Raw genomic sequence first — 16,990 nt, 5'->3', positions numbered from 1 at the left:
TATTAGATCATTTTAGTGCCAAGTTTGCCCAGGCATATACTCCCGCCAAACATGTGAGCATAGACGAGTCCCTGGTACAATTCAAAGGGAGACTTCAATTCCGCCAGTACCTGCCCAATAAGAGGGCAAGATATGGTGTGAAAATGTATAAGCTGTGCGAAAGTTCATCAGGGTACACATACAAGTTCAGGGTATATGAAGGGAAGGACTCCACTATAGTGCCCCCAGAATGCCCCCCCTTCCTGGGTGTTACAGGGAAGATAGTGTGGGATTTAGTGCACCCACTGCTGGACCAGGGCTACCACATCTACCTGGACAATTTCTACACCAGCACCACCCTGTTCAAGTGCCTCACTTCCAGAAATACTGCGGCATGCGGCACTGTACGCAGAAATCAGAGAGGTCTCCCTAAGTCGCTGCTTGGGCAAAAACTTAAAAGGCACGAAAGCAGGGCACTATGCAGCGACTCTGTACTGTGTGTTAAGTACAAGGACAAGAGAGAAGTCCTTGTATTAACCACAATACATGAGCACACCACCACCCCTGTCCCAGTACGAGGTGCCAGTGCAGAAGCCCCCAAGCCAGACTGTATTTTAGATTATAATAAATACATGGGAGGGGTGGACTTGTCTGACCAGGTGCTTCAGCCGTACAATGCCATGCGGAAGTCGAGGGTGTGGTACAAGAAGCTGGCCGTGCACATCATGCAGATGGCATTGTATAATGCTTATGTGCTGCATCGATATGCCGGCCAGAGGGGAACTTTCCTGGAATTTCAAGAGGTGGTAATAAAGTACTTTCTTTTTGGAGACCAGGAAGGGGAGAGTGCTAGCACATCTGGAAGTGAGGCCACATCACGTATTGTACCAGGGCAGCACTTTCCAGGAGTAGTTCCCCAATCAGCCAGCAAGGGAAGGTCACAAAAGAGGTGCAGGGTGTGCTCCAAAAATGGCATTAGGAAGGACACCATTCATCACTGTGAGACATGCCCAGAAAAACCAGGGTTATGTATGAAAGATTGCTTCCGAATTTATCATACATCCCTGGATTTTTAGAGTACCCTGTTGTTACCCTGACGCACAGCTTATACATCATGCCGCATGCCGCATCTTCCCTTCTAAGCCCTGCCATGTGCCCAGCCTGTAGATTACTATCCCGTATGCTTTACCCGGGAAAACATGCATCATGATTTTTAGGGTGTTTGTCTCCCGTGGCAGCAGCTGGGCACAAAATGACATAATGGATATTTTTTACTATGCACTATCCATTATGCACTTTTTCAGGGGTCCACCTGTGGGGTTAAAATGCTAACTATACCCCTAGATTAATTCATGGAGGGGTGTAGTTTCCAAAATAGGGTCAGTTCTTAGGGGTTTCTACTGTACTGGCCCCTATTGCCATCTACAAATCTTTCATGATGCCAAAAAGAAAAAAAAAAGTACAATGTCTGTGCTCCAACAAGTTATTCCCTTTTGAGCCCTGCCGTGTCTCCATCCTACAGGTTATTGCCTCCTATGGGGTATTGCCCTAACCGGGGTAACCCGCAGAATGATTTTTGGGGTGTTTGTCTAAAGTGGCATGAGTTGGGCAAAATACTTTTGTCACTTCAATGGCATATTTGATAAATTGCAATACAATTGTTTCTCTGCACTACTCACTTTGTATTACATTTGAGCCAGCACCTTAGTGGTTAAAATGCTCATACAAACCTACATACATTCTTTGAGGGGTGCCCTTTCCAAAATGGGTTCACTACTTGGGGGTTTCTATTGTACTGGTACCTCGGGGGTACCCCCCATTACCAATCTAGTGAAAACGAAGCTTGAAAACCTAAATTGTGCTTCTTTATTCCTGACCCCTGCCGTGTGCCCAGCCTGTAAATTATTGGCACATGTGTGGTATTGCTGTACTCGGGACAACCCGCAGAATGATTTTTGGGGTGTTTGTCTAAAGTGGCATGGGTTGGGCACAGTACATGAGGCACTAAAATGACATTTTTGAGATAAAAACACAATTTTTACTCTGCACCATTTACTTTGCACTCAATTTTGGCCAGCGTGTTGGGGGTTAAAATGCTCATACAAGCCTACATACATTCTTTGAGGGGTGCCCTTTCCAAAATAGGTTCACTACTTGGGGGTTTCTATTGTACTGGTACCTCGGGGGTACCCCCCATTACCAATCTAGTGAAAACGAAGCTTGAAAACCTAAATTGTGCTTCTTTATTCCTGACCCCTGCCGTGTGCCCAGCCTGTAAATTATTGGCACATGTGTGGTATTGCTGTACTCGGGACAACCCGCAGAATGATTTTTGGGGTGTTTGTCTAAAGTGGCATGGGTTGGGCACAGTACATGAGGCACTAAAATGACATTTTTGAGATAAAAACACAATTTTTACTCTGCACCATTTACTTTGCACTCAATTTTGGCCAGCGTGTTGGGGGTTAAAATGCTCATACAAGCCTACATACATTCTTTGAGGGGTGCCCTTTCCAAAATAGGTTCACTACTTGGGGGTTTCTATTGTACTGGTACCTCGGGGGTACCCCCCATTACCAATCTAGTGAAAACGAAGCTTGAAAACCTAAATTGTGCTTCTTTATTCCTGACCCCTGCCGTGTGCCCAGCCTGTAAATTATTGGCACATGTGTGGTATTGCTGTACTCGGGACAACCCGCAGAATGATTTTTGGGGTGTTTGTCTAAAGTGGCATGGGTTGGGCACAGTACATGAGGCACTAAAATGACATTTTTGAGATAAAAACACAATTTTTACTCTGCACCATTTACTTTGCACTCAATTTTGGCCAGCGTGTTGGGGGTTAAAATGCTCATACAAGCCTACATACATTCTTTGAGGGGTGCCCTTTCCAAAATAGGTTCACTACTTGGGGGTTTCTATTGTACTGGTACCTCAGGGGTACCCCCCATTACCAATCTAGTGAAAACGAAGCTTGAAAACCTAAATTGTGCTTCTTTATTCCTGACCCCTGCCGTGTGCCCAGTCTGTAAATTATTGGCACATGTGTGGTATTGCTGTACTCGGGACAACCCACAGAATGATTTTTGGGGTGTTTGTCTAAAGTGGCATGGGTTGGGCACAATATATGACGCACTAAAATGACATTTTTGAGATAAAAACGCAATTTTTACTCTGCACCATTTACTTTGCATTTAATTTTGACCAGCGTGTCGGGGGTTAAAATGCTCACCACAACCACCGATAAATTCTTTGAGGGGTCTAGTTTCCGTAATGGTATCATTTATTGGGGGTTACTATTGCACTGGCACCTCACGGGCCCTGCCAACATGACATGGCACTCCAAATCCAAACATGTGAAAACGGAGCTGGAAAATCAAAATTTCACTCCTTCCGTTTTCATCCCTTCTGTGTGCCCAGTCTGTAAATTATTGGCACATGTGTGGTATTGCTGTACTCGGGACAACCTGCAGAATGATTTTTGCGGTGTTTGTCTAAAGTGGCACGGGTTGGGCACAGTATATGAGGCACTAAAATGACATTTTTGAGATAAAAACGCAATTTTTACTCTGCACCATTTACTTTGCATTTAATTTTGACCAGCGTGTCGGGGGTTAAAATGCTCACCACAACCACCGATAAATTCTTTGAGGGGTCTAGTTTCCGTAATGGTATCATTTATTGGGGTTTCTATTGCACTGGCACCTCACGGGCCCTGCCAACATGACATGGCACTCCAAATCCAAACATGTGAAAACGGAGCTGGAAAATCAAAATTTCACTCCTTCCGTTTTCATCCCTTCTGTGTGCCCAGTCTGTAAATTATTGGCACATGTGTGGTATTGCTGTACTCAGGACAACCCGCAGAATGATTTTTGGGGTGTTTGTCTAAAGTGGCATGGGTTGGGCACAGTATATGAGGCACTAAAATGACATTTTTGAGATAAAAACGCAATTTTTACTCTGCACCATTTACTTTGCATTTAATTTTGACCAGCGTGTCAGGGGTTAAAATGCTCACCACAACCACCGATAAATTCTTTGAGGGGTCTAGTTTCCGTAATGGTATCATTTATTGGGGTTTCTATTGCACTGGCACCTCACGGGCCCTGCCAACATGACATGGCACTCCAAATCCAAACATGTGAAAACGGAGCTGGAAAATCTAAATTTCACTCCTTCCGTTTTCATCCCTTCTGTGTGCCCAGTCTGTAAATTATTGGCACATGTGTGGTATTGCTGTACTCGGGACAACCTGCAGAATGATTTTTGGGGTGTTTGTCTAAAGTGGCACGGGTTGGGCACAGTATATGAGGCACTAAAATGACATTTTTGAGATAAAAACGCAATTTTTACTCTGCACCATTTACTTTGCATTTAATTTTGACCAGCGTGTCGGGGGTTAAAATGCTCAGCACAACCACCGATAAATTCTTTGAGGGGTCTAGTTTCCGTAATGGTATCATTTATTGGGGTTTCTATTGCACTGGCACCTCACGGGCCCTGCCAACATGACATGGCACTCCAAATCCAAACATGTGAAAACGGAGCTGGAAAATCAAAATTTCACTCCTTCCGTTTTCATCCCTTCTGTGTGCCCAGTCTGTGAATTATTGGCACATGTGTGGTATTGCTGTACTCGGGACAACCTGCAGAATGATTTTTGGGGTGTTTGTCTAAAGTGGCACGGGTTGGGCACAGTATATGAGGCACTAAAATGACATTTTTGAGATAAAAACGCAATTTTTACTCTGCACCATTTGCTTTGCATTTAATTTTGACCAGCGTGTCGGGGGTTAAAATGCTCACCACAACCACCGATAAATTCTTTGAGGGGTCTAGTTTCCGTAATGGTATCATTTATTGGGGGTTTCTATTGCACTGGCACCTCACGGGCCCTGCCAACATGACATGGCACTCCAAATCCAAACATGTGAAAACGGAGCTGGAAAATCAAAATTTCACTCCTTCCGTTTTCATCCCTTCTGTGTGCCCAGTCTGTAAATTATTGGCACATGTGTGGTATTGCTGTACTCAGGACAACCCGCAGAATGATTTTTGGGGTGTTTGTCTAAAGTGGCATGGGTTGGGCACAGTATATGAGGCACTAAAATGACATTTTTGAGCTAAAAACGCAATTTTTACTCTGCACCATTTACTTTGCATTTAATTTTGACCAGCGTGTCGGGGGTTAAAATGCTCACCACAACCACCGATATATTCTTTGAGGGGTCTAGTTTCCGTAATGGTATCATTTATTGGGGGTTTCTATTGCACTGGCACCTCACGGGCCCTGCCAACATGACATGGCACTCCAAATCCACACATGTGAAAACGGAGCTGGAAAATCAAAATTTCACTCCTTCCGTTCTCATCCCTTCTGTGCGCCCAGTCTGTAAATTATTGGCACATGTGTGGTATTGCTGTACTCGGGACAACCCGCAGAATGATTTTTGGGGTGTTTGTCTAAAGTGGCATGGGTTGGGCACAGTATATGAGGCACTAAAATGACATTTTTGAGATAAAAACACAATTTTTACTCTGCACCATTTACTTTGCATTCAATTTTGACCAGCGTGTCGGGGGTTAAAATGCTCACCACAACCACCGATAAATTCTTTGAGGGGTCTAGTTTCCGAAATGGTGACATTTTGGGGGGTTTTCTATTGTACTTTTACTTCAGGGGCTCTTCAATTACACTGTGGCACCACAAAATATTTGCAGCCAAATTGGCCTTCCAAATTCCCGGTATCGCTAACTCTGTTCTGGACATCGATGTGCGGGGAAACAGCAGCTGACATCCACATGTCTGGTATCGCCGTACTCGGAAGAAGCAGGGCAAGAAATTAGGAATATATATTTACCTCAAATTCCTTCTGAATGTATCCGTTTTAGGGCTAAATTGGAAAGATTGAAATCAAAAATTGAAATTTCAAAATTTCCACTCCATTTTCATATGCTTCCGGAAAAATAATTAAAGGGTTAACAGACTTCTTAAATGCTGATTTGAATAGGTTGAGATGTTAGGTTCATAAAATGGTGTTACTTGTGGGGGTATATAGTACATAAGCCTTTATAGAGCACTTCCAAACTGAATTGATCACCAAAAAGTTCGCATTTTTCAAATTTCAAGAAAATCTGAGAAGTTGCTACTAAAACTTCAAACCTTCTCACATCCATAAAAATAATGGAAACGTAAAACAAATTATGGATATAAAAAGAAGACCAATGGCAAAAGGTTTCTATCAAAAAAAATTTGTGGTATCACTTTTTGTCTAAAAATTATAACATTTGAAACTTTGAAAATAGTCATTTTTTTCAAATTTTTCCTAAATTTTTGAATTTTTACCCCCCAAAAAAGGAACGGATCACTGAAATGACACTACTAACATAAACTACAATGTCTCACGAGAAAACAATCTCAAAATCACAGAGATATCTTAAAGCGTTGAAAAGTTATTACCACAGGAAGAGACACTGGTCAAATTTCCAAAAAAAGTTGCGAGCCTTAACCTGCAAACAGGCTGCGTCCTTAAGGGGTTAAAGAAGCTTTAAAGGGGTTAAGGAGTTAAGAAAGACTAAATTCCATAACTCTATTAGGACAGTGATTTTCCTTCACAGAGATAGAATGATACTCAAAGAGTTTAGGTACAAAGACCAAACAACATCCAACGTGAGCTACAAAAGCCTGGTATGTGACCATTTTAAGCAACATTGCTGATGGACACCACAATATTCAGAGATTCACAATAACACACACAACTGGGGAAAGAAATGAAGGCAGAAATATACTTTTACATAGTTTTCCCTAGAATAAAGTCCCTGGGGTGACCCTAACAAGATAAAGAACAGGGAAGAGGTGGGAGTATATGAAGCAGTGTGTTGTCCGTGTCACAGTCAATTTAACAATTCACCTGCTTTGAAACAAAGAGGTCAGTGAGTAAGGATAAAAACACTCTCCCAATAACAATTGCAGCAAATTATAGGCATAATTTGTAGGCATTGGCATCTCAATAGCCGCAGAAGACATTCTTATTTACAATGTTGCTGTTCTCACTCTATGCCACGTAACAATGTAGAGATCACACATTTTATGGGTCCAATATTTAAAAAGCCAACAAGGCTAGTTTTTTTTTCTTTCACTGCAGCATTGCAACGCCTTATTTGCTTTCCCTTTTTTCCCTATATTTCAAGATGACAACGTAGAAAATAGCAACCATTAATCTCCGGAGGAAAAACAGATAGTTTCAATGCATTTAGTACAGACTTCATAAATCTTAAACTAGTGGTGTGTACAGAGCACCTAAGGAAGATGGCTTACCTCCTTAATCTGCATTTCTAAACCGCGTGAAAGCGACCAAGCAGATTCTAATTAAGCAGATCACTGCTTCCTTATCCTAGAAAATTAGGTTTTCATAGAGGAAAAAAAAATTCTATACTTCTGCTTAGACGTGACCAGAAGTTGAAATCGTGTAATCTCAAAAAGCTGAACTTAAAGAAAATAAACGATTAGGATACATTAAAGTACCAATTACAGCTAAAACATTTTTCAGCTTCTGGCATTTATTACCTTTGCATCCGCAGTTCCTTTGGATCAAAGCCTATTAGCCCTTCACCAGAAATCTCTCCTTCCTCGCCTACTCGTTTTTCTCGCCTGGCATGACGTTTTTCTTCTCGACGATACTGTTTGATGAGCTGCTTTTCCTGTTCAGAGTGGACAGTGACTTGACAGCCATAGTTGGGTTTAGAACCATCCGGGGCATTTCTTTTAAGGTAGCCTTTATAAAAGATTTAAAAAAAAAAAAAAAAAAACAGTCCTTAATCTCGCTCAAATATTAAAAAATAATTAAATCTCAAGTCTACTAAGAAACTTTTTTTTTTTTTTTTTAAATAAAACTTGATTTCTTAAAAAGCTATGTAAAAACCAACATTCTGGTCACCAAGACAGCTCTTAAAATGGGGAACCCTGAGGATTGTAGCCAATTTAAAGTAGGCGGACCTGCCATTCTGTAGTTTATACAGCATGTTTCAAAACCTTTAACCCTTTCAGGACCTGGCCCTTTTTTGTTTTTTCATTTTCATTTTTCACTCCCCATGATCAAAAATCCATAACTTTTTTATATTTCCATGTACAGAGCTGTGTGACGGCTTATTTTCTGTGTAACAAATTGCACTTCATGGAGATGGTATTGAATATTCCATGCCGTGTACTAGGAAGCGGTAAAAAAATTCCAAATGCAGTGAAATTGGTAAAAAAACGCATTTGTGCCGTATTCTTGTGGGCTTGGATCTTACGGATTTCACTGTGCGCCCCAAATGACATGTCTACTTTATTCTTTGGGTCGGTGCGATTACGGGGATACCAAATTTATATAGGTTTTATATTGTTTTCATACATTTAAAAAAATTAAAACCTCCTGTATAAAAATTTTTTTGGGGGATTTTGCCATCTTCTGGCGCTAATAAAACTTTTTTATACTTTGGTGTACAGAGCTGTGGGTGGTGTCATTTTTTTGCGGATTTTGATGGCGTTTACAATGTTATCAATTTTAGGACTGTTCGACCTTGTGATCACTTTTTATAGAATTTTTAAATTTTTTTAAATGACAAAAAAAGTGCCATTTTCGACTTTGGGCGCGATTTTCCATTACGGGATTAAACGCAGTGAAAAACCGTTATCATATTTTGATAGATCGGGCATTTTCGGACGCGGCAATACCTAATGTGTGATTTTTACTGTTTATTTATATTTATATCAGTTCTAGGGAAAGGGGGGGGTGATTTGAGTTTTTAGGGTTTTTTATTATAATTTGTTTTTTAAACTTTTTTTTATTTTTATTTTTAGTATTTTTCAGACTCCCTAGGGTACTTTAACCCTAGGGTGTCTGCACGATCCTATCATATACTGCCATACTACAGTATGGCAGTATATGTGTATCTTACTACTCATACATTACAATGTGCTGATAGCACATTGTAATGCATGGGTTAACCCGAAGTAGCTACCATGGTGACGGATCACCGTTCCCCGATGACGTCACGGGGAGCGGCGATCCTCGAAGAGATGGCGGCGCCGATGCGCCGCAATCCTTTTGAAGCCGCCGGCAGCTTTGCCGGCGGCGATCAGTGGGAAAACACCCGCGATCGGTGCAGGCACCGATCGCGGGTGTTACCGGTAAGCCTTTGCTGCAATATGCAGCAAAGACTTACCGGCTATGGAGAAGGCTCAGCGCGTGAGCCCTCTCCATGCACCCGCGGCCGACCCGTGACGTGCTATTACGTCACAGGTCGTGAACGGGTTAAAAGAGTTCTAACATGTTAGTTTGTCATCTGCACACCCACCGATCTTGGGAACAGGAATCTTATTCACACCGAAGACAGTCAAGCAAGTGTCCTGCTGCTCCATTCAAAACTAACAGAACATCATGGCAGCACTGCCAAAATGATAAACTGCCACCTCGAACATACAGGTACGTCAATTTGCACCAATGAGTTAGCAGGATTCGTCAGTTGAACATAAAGTAGTACTGACCTTCCGACTACACATGGTCTAAATAAAAGGGAAGGGCTTTGGAGCTTCTATACACAACATATGTCAGCTAAACAACATTTTCTCAGCAGATGTAGGAAACTACTTGACAACTTTCTCTATACACCAAATTGTAAGTTAAACCTTAAAAAAATGTTGTTTCATTTCAGAAATTCAAGTGACTATAAAGAGTTAAGACCCAGGTTACACCTGCATTGGGGTAATCTGTTACTCTACCTATTTCAGGAGAGCATAACGGGAGAGAAACCCCAAAAGGTGAAAGGAAGGTCTTCCCATCACCTTCTGTTCCCCAGAGATTTTAACCCCTTACCGCCAAAGCCTCTTTTTTCCTTCCAGATAAGGCCCATTTTTTAAAATCTGCATCACTAGTCAAAAGTGGTTATAACTTCAGAAAGCTTCAACATATCAAAGTCTATTAAAAATTGTTTTCTTGTGACACTTTGTACTTCATGTTACTTGAAAAAAATTTGCTATTAAGTTTTGTATTTATTTATGAAAAAAAATGATGGATGTAAATTTTGAAAAATTCTGGATTTTCGAAATTCAAAATGCTCTACTTTTTCAACACATAACACAACAGCAAAAATACTTGAGAACTAACATAAACCATATGTCTGCTTTATAATGACATGTTTTTTTATGCATCCTCTCATTTTTGTAGAAGGTTATGAACTTTTTTCACATTAGTGTCATTCACATTTTCATAAAAAAATGCAAAATCCTGCTATGGAGGGACCTGCTCAGATTTCAAGTCACTGTGAGAGGCCTAAATAATAGTAAAACCGCATAAATTACCCAATTATAGAAACTACTCCCCTCAACATATGTAAAACAACTTTTATGAAGTCTATTAACCCTATTTTACAGGTGTTAAAACTAAATTGTGTGCAATTTAGAAATTTTTTTTGGCTAAATGTATGTGTTTTTAAAAAAATTTACACATTCTCAGTGGATAAAATACCAAAACGCTCCACAAAGTTTGATACCCTTTTTGAATGGCTATACAATCAATTTTTTTGGCAATATGAACAAATAAAAGTTATTTTCTGCGACATGAGATGCGCTTTACAAATACTTCATTTTTATTTCGTATCACCATTTTTTGGAGATATAACTTTTATATTTATTGGTTGACAGAGCTGGTTCAGGGTTTATTTTTTTACTTGTTGAGTTGTCCTTTTAAGTGGTACCATTTTGGTGCATATAACGCTTTTTGAACACTTTGAACACTTTTGTGAAGAGATTTTATGAAAAATATATATATTTTTGGCACGTTTTTGGGATTTAGTTTTTACGGCCTTCACCCAGCGGGTTCAATAATGTTACTGATTTATTGTACATATTGTTACGGACGTGGCAATACCAAATATGTGGGTTTTTCTCATAATTTTGTTGTTTTTGTACTTTATTAAGTATGTATACGGAATGTTGGTGTTTAGGGGACTTTCACTTTAATTACATTTTTAAAAATTATTTTTACTTTTACAGGTTGACTTGAACGAGCGATGCTCTTATTCTTATAACACAGCGTAATACAGATGTATTACTCTGACTCGGCTCCCGGAGAAGATTGCGCAGCCCCGGGGCTGCCATCCGAGCATCAGACTCCCACAGGGGGGTCCAACTCGGTACACACAGCCCTTACAAACCTTGGAGTGTAAGGGGTTAACACCCACAATCAGAGGAATCTCCAATCACTTCTGGCACCGACCCCGTTTGTCAGCCAGTGCCAGAAGGGGGACTTAGTACTACGTCACAATGCGGCAAATCCTTGCCATCCGTGACGTAGTACTATGTCCAATGTCGGTGTAAGGGCTTCATTCGTCTTACCGTTCTTTGGGCCAATATGGTGAATTCTGATTTAGAAATTGTGTCTGATGATGTGTTCATACATAAGGCTGTGTTGTGAGACCCATTACAAACGCATGTCCATTGCCAGAGCAGTAGCATCCTCTTACATACTATAAGCGATAATCTTACTGCTTCAGAGACAGAAAAAAAAAAGAAAACCCAGCGAACATGACTTCTGGGTGCAGAGTAGTGAGGAGGCAAATATAGCTACAAGGTGCAACATCAAGGGCTGAAATAGTAAAACACGACTTCACACAATAGCTCTTTACTAAGAATAACAGCAGAAGCAACACAATAAGCCGAGATACAATAAAGTTCATGGACAATCAAAAGTCAAGATGTAGCGTCAAAGGCATATAAATCTAAGGGCAAAAAATAAAAGTTTGATTTCAATATGCAGGTCAGGGTACATAACCTGCTTTAGCCTTAGCATCAATTAAATGTTAGGATTTCCTATTAAGAATTGCAGACTGTACAAAGCTGCCATGAAAATATATACAGCAATACAGCGGTACCACCTTTGCTTAGCAATTGTGTATGAAGGACTAGAGATGTGAAAGAAACATGACAAGAACTAGAGAGGCCAAGAACAAATAGAAGAAGACAGATTGAAAGGTTTAAGAAAGGCGAGTCAGAAGAATGGCAGAAAGAAGAAGAGGATGTACAATCAAATTAGTGAAAAGGAGCTAGTGAATCTCTACCTGAAGGGTAAAACTGAAAAACGACAGCTTTATTAAGACAAAGGATAACTGACGGCAATAGGTAGAAAGGCATTCTAATGGGAAATCAGGATGACATGATATACTGTAGCCCTGATAGCTTCAGATTGATTGTTGACACAAGCTGGTAGAAGAAAACAGGTTTTCTTAACTGAAAAGAGTAACTGTAAAGGTTTTTTTTTTTCAATAAATCAATAGCTCTTGGGATGTAAAACAAATTTGCCTATTATCTTTGTTACCTATATGTAGCAGTTTCTTTGCTGTCCACCTCCGATTACCTCATTGCTGCAATAGCTGCTTATTCTCCATTTGCTGATAAGCCCTATGAATCCATACTTTGTTTACATTTTGTTTCTTGGTCGATTTCATGGAAGGAAAGGAACTGCTGCTCCCTGCTCACAGAGGAGGAGGTCGTGTGACAGTGAATGTAGTAGTGCTGGATGTGTACAGAACAGTGAATGCAAATGTCTCCAGCACAGAATAGTGAGGTACAAGATCTCTCTGTTTCCCATCAGCCCTCCATCCCAGTCTTTGATTCTACAGAACTTTCTCTGTCTCTCTTTCCATCTTCTGCTGTTCACTCTCCCCACCTTGTCATCGGAAATTATCAGCTCTGTGCAGAGAAGCTATTAACCCTTAGTGCTCACACAGCACAGGCTATAGACTTCATGTATTAATGATTTCTACCATTTCATTTATTACATACCCCCTGCTCCACTATGTGATGGAAGCTGCCAGACTAGTCACCATGTACATCCTGAATGTAAATTGTGCACTGTTCAGTGGATTTACCTGTAGTAAACTAAATGTATTTAATGCTAGATTACTTGGAGAGAGAACACAAGGCATCACAGGATCTGTGGGTAAGCTAACTGGCCTCAGGCTGAGGGGATAGACGGACAGACATTAGTCTCCGTCCTAAGTGTCAAAACACTTTCAGAACTGTAAATGCCATAACCTTGAAAAGAAAAGGACAAGCAAGGAATCACATATAATAATTTGGTAAAATCACTATAGCTTTACAGTCATGCTTTAATACAAATGCAAAGCAGGTGTCATCCATTACAATGCAGCCATTCCACAAAGCATATCTGACTGATCCTTCGACCACAGGAAAACTAAGCTACCATCTTCATGCAGCGTAGAATCCATAGAGTATCAGCAAAGTGTCACCTCTTATTGCCATGGGATATATGGGAAAGTATGAACAATAGGGAATATTTCTAGTATATAAATACATCCCATTGTCATGGAATATAAGGCATGGTATGAACAATGGTGCACATTTCTAGTAGGGCAATATCTCTTATTGCAATAGCATATATGGCTTCGTATGAGCAATGGTACATATTTCCAGTAAAGTAATTCCTCTCATTGATATGGGATATATGGCATTGTATGAACCATGGTGCAAATGTTCACATTTCTCCAGAAGAGAGAGAAATCCAGGAGGGATCTGTAACGCAAACTACACTTTCATACAATGTTCTGGTGAGCTAAACTCTATATTTTGGCTTTTGAAGCACGGAGACATTTCATGGCTGAGTATTTATTATTTTATACCCTTTATGATTCAAAAAACTATGAGATCCTCACATTTGAATATATCTTTCTTACCTGGAAAACTGTATTGCTTATCATTTTGCCAGTTAACAGATTTAGCCACTATTTTTTGCCTCTGTTGCAGGAGAATTTCTATTGCTGCAAATCCTTCAGGTCCAAGGAGTTCAAAGAGCTGCAAAAAAGGAATATGGATAAACCATCACTATAACAGGAACCGTATCCAAATACATTGGATTTACTTGCATATAGAGAAGAATAGAAAAGTGACTATTAGCGATTGTTAGAAGCAAAAAAACAAAAACAAAACGGTTTATGGGGATGAGAATGATCTGAGAACGGCTTACAGTCTGCTTCACATCTTTGTACAATTTCTACAATGTCTAAAGCATGGAGAAAGGCTTCAGATTTTGGAAACAGATTTCCAATGTCGGATCACAGAAGCTGAAATATTTTAAGATTATGAAAGAATTAAAGGATTTTTATTGTACTTGCTTCACATACATCACAATTTTATACAGACGAAAAAAAACTGGTTTTGCAGTTATATTAGCCTCTTCAGGACCAAGCCATATTTAGGCTCTGTCATTAGTGATGTTTAAAAACCTTTTAGATTTTTGTGATTGCCATAGGAGAGCTTTATTTTTGATAAATGTTTCTAAAGTCTTTACTCTTGGCCTAACCAACCTTTTTCTAATAATAAAAGCAATCATAAGTTAATGGTTTTATAATGTGACTGATGGGTGAGCCAGTGGCCAAACATGTACTGGGCTGATAATATTACCTTATTGTGCAATTTAGACAAGATAATTGTTTTTCTTCTTACTTCTAACGTAATTACCGATGTAAACAGTTTACTGTACCAATGACACACATACACTCAAGCCGTACTGCTTCCAATAGAATGATGGCTGGGTATCATTGGAAGAAAAAGCAACATTTTCCATTACATATATAAAATATATATATATATCTATTAACACCTAATAAAACCTATATAAGTTTGGTATCCCTGCGATTGTACCAAACCAAAGAATAAATTAGAGATGCACAGTGAAAGACGCAAAAACAGAGCCCTCAGGAATGGAAATTAGCGGTTTCTTGAATTGTATGTCTTCTTCACTGTACACGGCATGGAATATAAAATACCACCACTAGGAAGTACAATTTGTTATGCAGAAAACAAGACCTTCTACAGCTCTGTACATATAAAAATAAAAATATTATTAATGAAATATTAACTTTGTAAAAGAGCTGAAGGCGCACAAGCTGATGGGGTCCAATCGCCTCTTTGCTTCCCTGGCTTTTAATTTATGCACGCCCCCCGCTGCAAGCCTCCTCACAGCCGGGGAGCTAAGAGAAAGAATATGCACATCTCTCTCCATGGCCCGGCTCTGATGTCACCAGCCGGATCGTAATTCCCCGGCCTGGAGCAGGCTTGAAGCAGGGGCGTGCATAAATTAAAAGCTGGGGAGGGCGAGATGCGATCGGGTCGCCGCCCACATGAGCTCCTCCGGCACGATTACAAAATTAATATTTCATTAATAAAGTTCCATAAAAATGTCTAAAAATTAGTCCTCCCCCCTGCATCCCCTAGACCAGTGATGGCGAACCTTTTAGGGACTGAGTGCATCAATGACAGAACCAAGAGCAGAAGCAGGAAAGGACCCAGAATTGGTAAGTACTTATCATCTATATTTACACTGCTTCTGGGTACTTGCACATGAAGGAGAGGAGAAGCTTCAGTGTAGTGCACAGAGCAGATGAGCAGCCAGGGAAGGAGAGGATTTTATTTATTTGTCTCCATTATTAGTAGTTGTCTGCTCTTGGGTCTTCAGTATTATTGTCTACTCAGGGGTTTCTCCATTATTATCGGTGTGCTCGGTGTTCTGGGGTGTCAAATACTATAGTCTGCTCTGGAAGTAGTATTTGGATGATGGATTGGTATTTATTGCTGTACTATGGCATTTATAATTTCAGGGGTGGCATTTGGTGCTGCTAAATCCTTAGATATCCTTAGACAATTTTTCCAAATTCTTATTAAAAAAAAAATACTCAGCACATACTGCACTGATCAAAATGTACACATTTTTTACAGTCAGATTCGGTCCATTCTATCACAATTCTGACTCCAAAAGAAATGGTCACCGATTCTGACTCTACGACTCCACAGCCCTGATTAGATTTATAATGACATATACAAATTCCAGCTAACCAGCCCCCTGTATCGGTTTCTCCTGCTTAAGCACGGTGCGCCTTACTGCTAAGGTCACACAATGACACATGATATATTTGGTGGCAAGCCAGGCACTTTAACGAAACTCCAAAAGGTAATACTCAGAGAAAATTTCCAGGTCCAACTGGTGAGGATTTTTCCAAGCCCTCACGAGCTGGCTGTGGAAATTTTCTCTGAATACTCCTTTTTGGAGTTTCGGTAAAGTGCCTATCTTGCCACCAAATATATCATACAGCATGTAACACAGTAATACACTTGGAACCTTTTGTGACTGCATACACAGTCTAGCTAGTGAAAGGTTTAGTAAATGTTTGTCTCTGTGTGCATAAAATCAACATAAAACATTCACATACACAAACTAACTTTTAAAAAGGAGCTGCTAATATTAAGAATCATAGGAAATTACTGAAAGCAAGAGATGCCGGAGCACAGAGCTCATTTACAAAAACCTGCTCCGTTCTACCTACATTTACATTAAACAGGTAAATTACATGTCAACTCTACTCTGCGACCTCCAATATAACCAATTATGAAATAAATATCCCCAATTATGGGGAGAACAGGCAGTACCCACGGCACTACAGTCAATCAGATGTGTTATTTGCTGTTTTTATAGATGCACTGAACCTAAAAGCATTCCAATTATGAATCTCTTATCAGATGGACAATTGAGATAGATGCATACTGTTCAGTTTGGTTACTATGTTTTATAAAAGGCTGACAAGTAACTAAAAATATTTGCTGAATGAACACTGACGTAAATGAAATGGACAAATCAGCAAATGCTGAACAAAGCACTGCACAAAGCCATTATAAACAAAATTGGTCATAAATGTACAAGGTCTAAAAGGTTAGAGTGAGAGGCATCAAGCTCTCTACAGATATATGGGACATATATCTTGAACAGTTTAAAATGTAAAAAGCAAATGTCTTAGGGAAAGTTCATACTAACGATCAAATATCAGTTCTTTACCGCTGTAAAAAAAAATGGAGGATTAACGTATCGATTAAAAATCCTATTGATGTCAATGTCAAATTTACATTTATGACAAACGGATTTTTAACAGATCCGTTAAACCTCTGTTCTTTCCGGAG

At 39.9% G+C, this 16,990-nt stretch overlaps 1 protein-coding gene across 2 annotated transcripts in view; it reads right to left on the bottom strand.

The window, feature by feature from the left end:
• Window positions 1-16,990, bottom strand: part of ASCC3 (activating signal cointegrator 1 complex subunit 3) — a 498,380-nt gene that overhangs the window by 422,693 nt on the left and 58,697 nt on the right. For both annotated transcript variants that reach the window (XM_072141894.1, XM_072141895.1), the window contains exons 5-6: window positions 13,717-13,834; window positions 7,550-7,757 (exon numbers count right to left, since the gene is read on the bottom strand). In XM_072141894.1, the coding sequence (XP_071997995.1) occupies window positions 7,550-7,757; window positions 13,717-13,834 (326 nt within the window). The remainder of the gene's footprint in view (window positions 1-7,549; window positions 7,758-13,716; window positions 13,835-16,990) is intronic.

Source organism: Engystomops pustulosus, chromosome 3, assembly GCF_040894005.1.
Source record: "Engystomops pustulosus chromosome 3, aEngPut4.maternal, whole genome shotgun sequence".
Taxonomy (NCBI): Eukaryota; Metazoa; Chordata; class Amphibia; order Anura; family Leptodactylidae; genus Engystomops; species Engystomops pustulosus.
The sequence above is the reverse complement of the archived record's forward strand: the minus strand, read 5'-3'. Positions and strand labels throughout refer to the sequence as shown.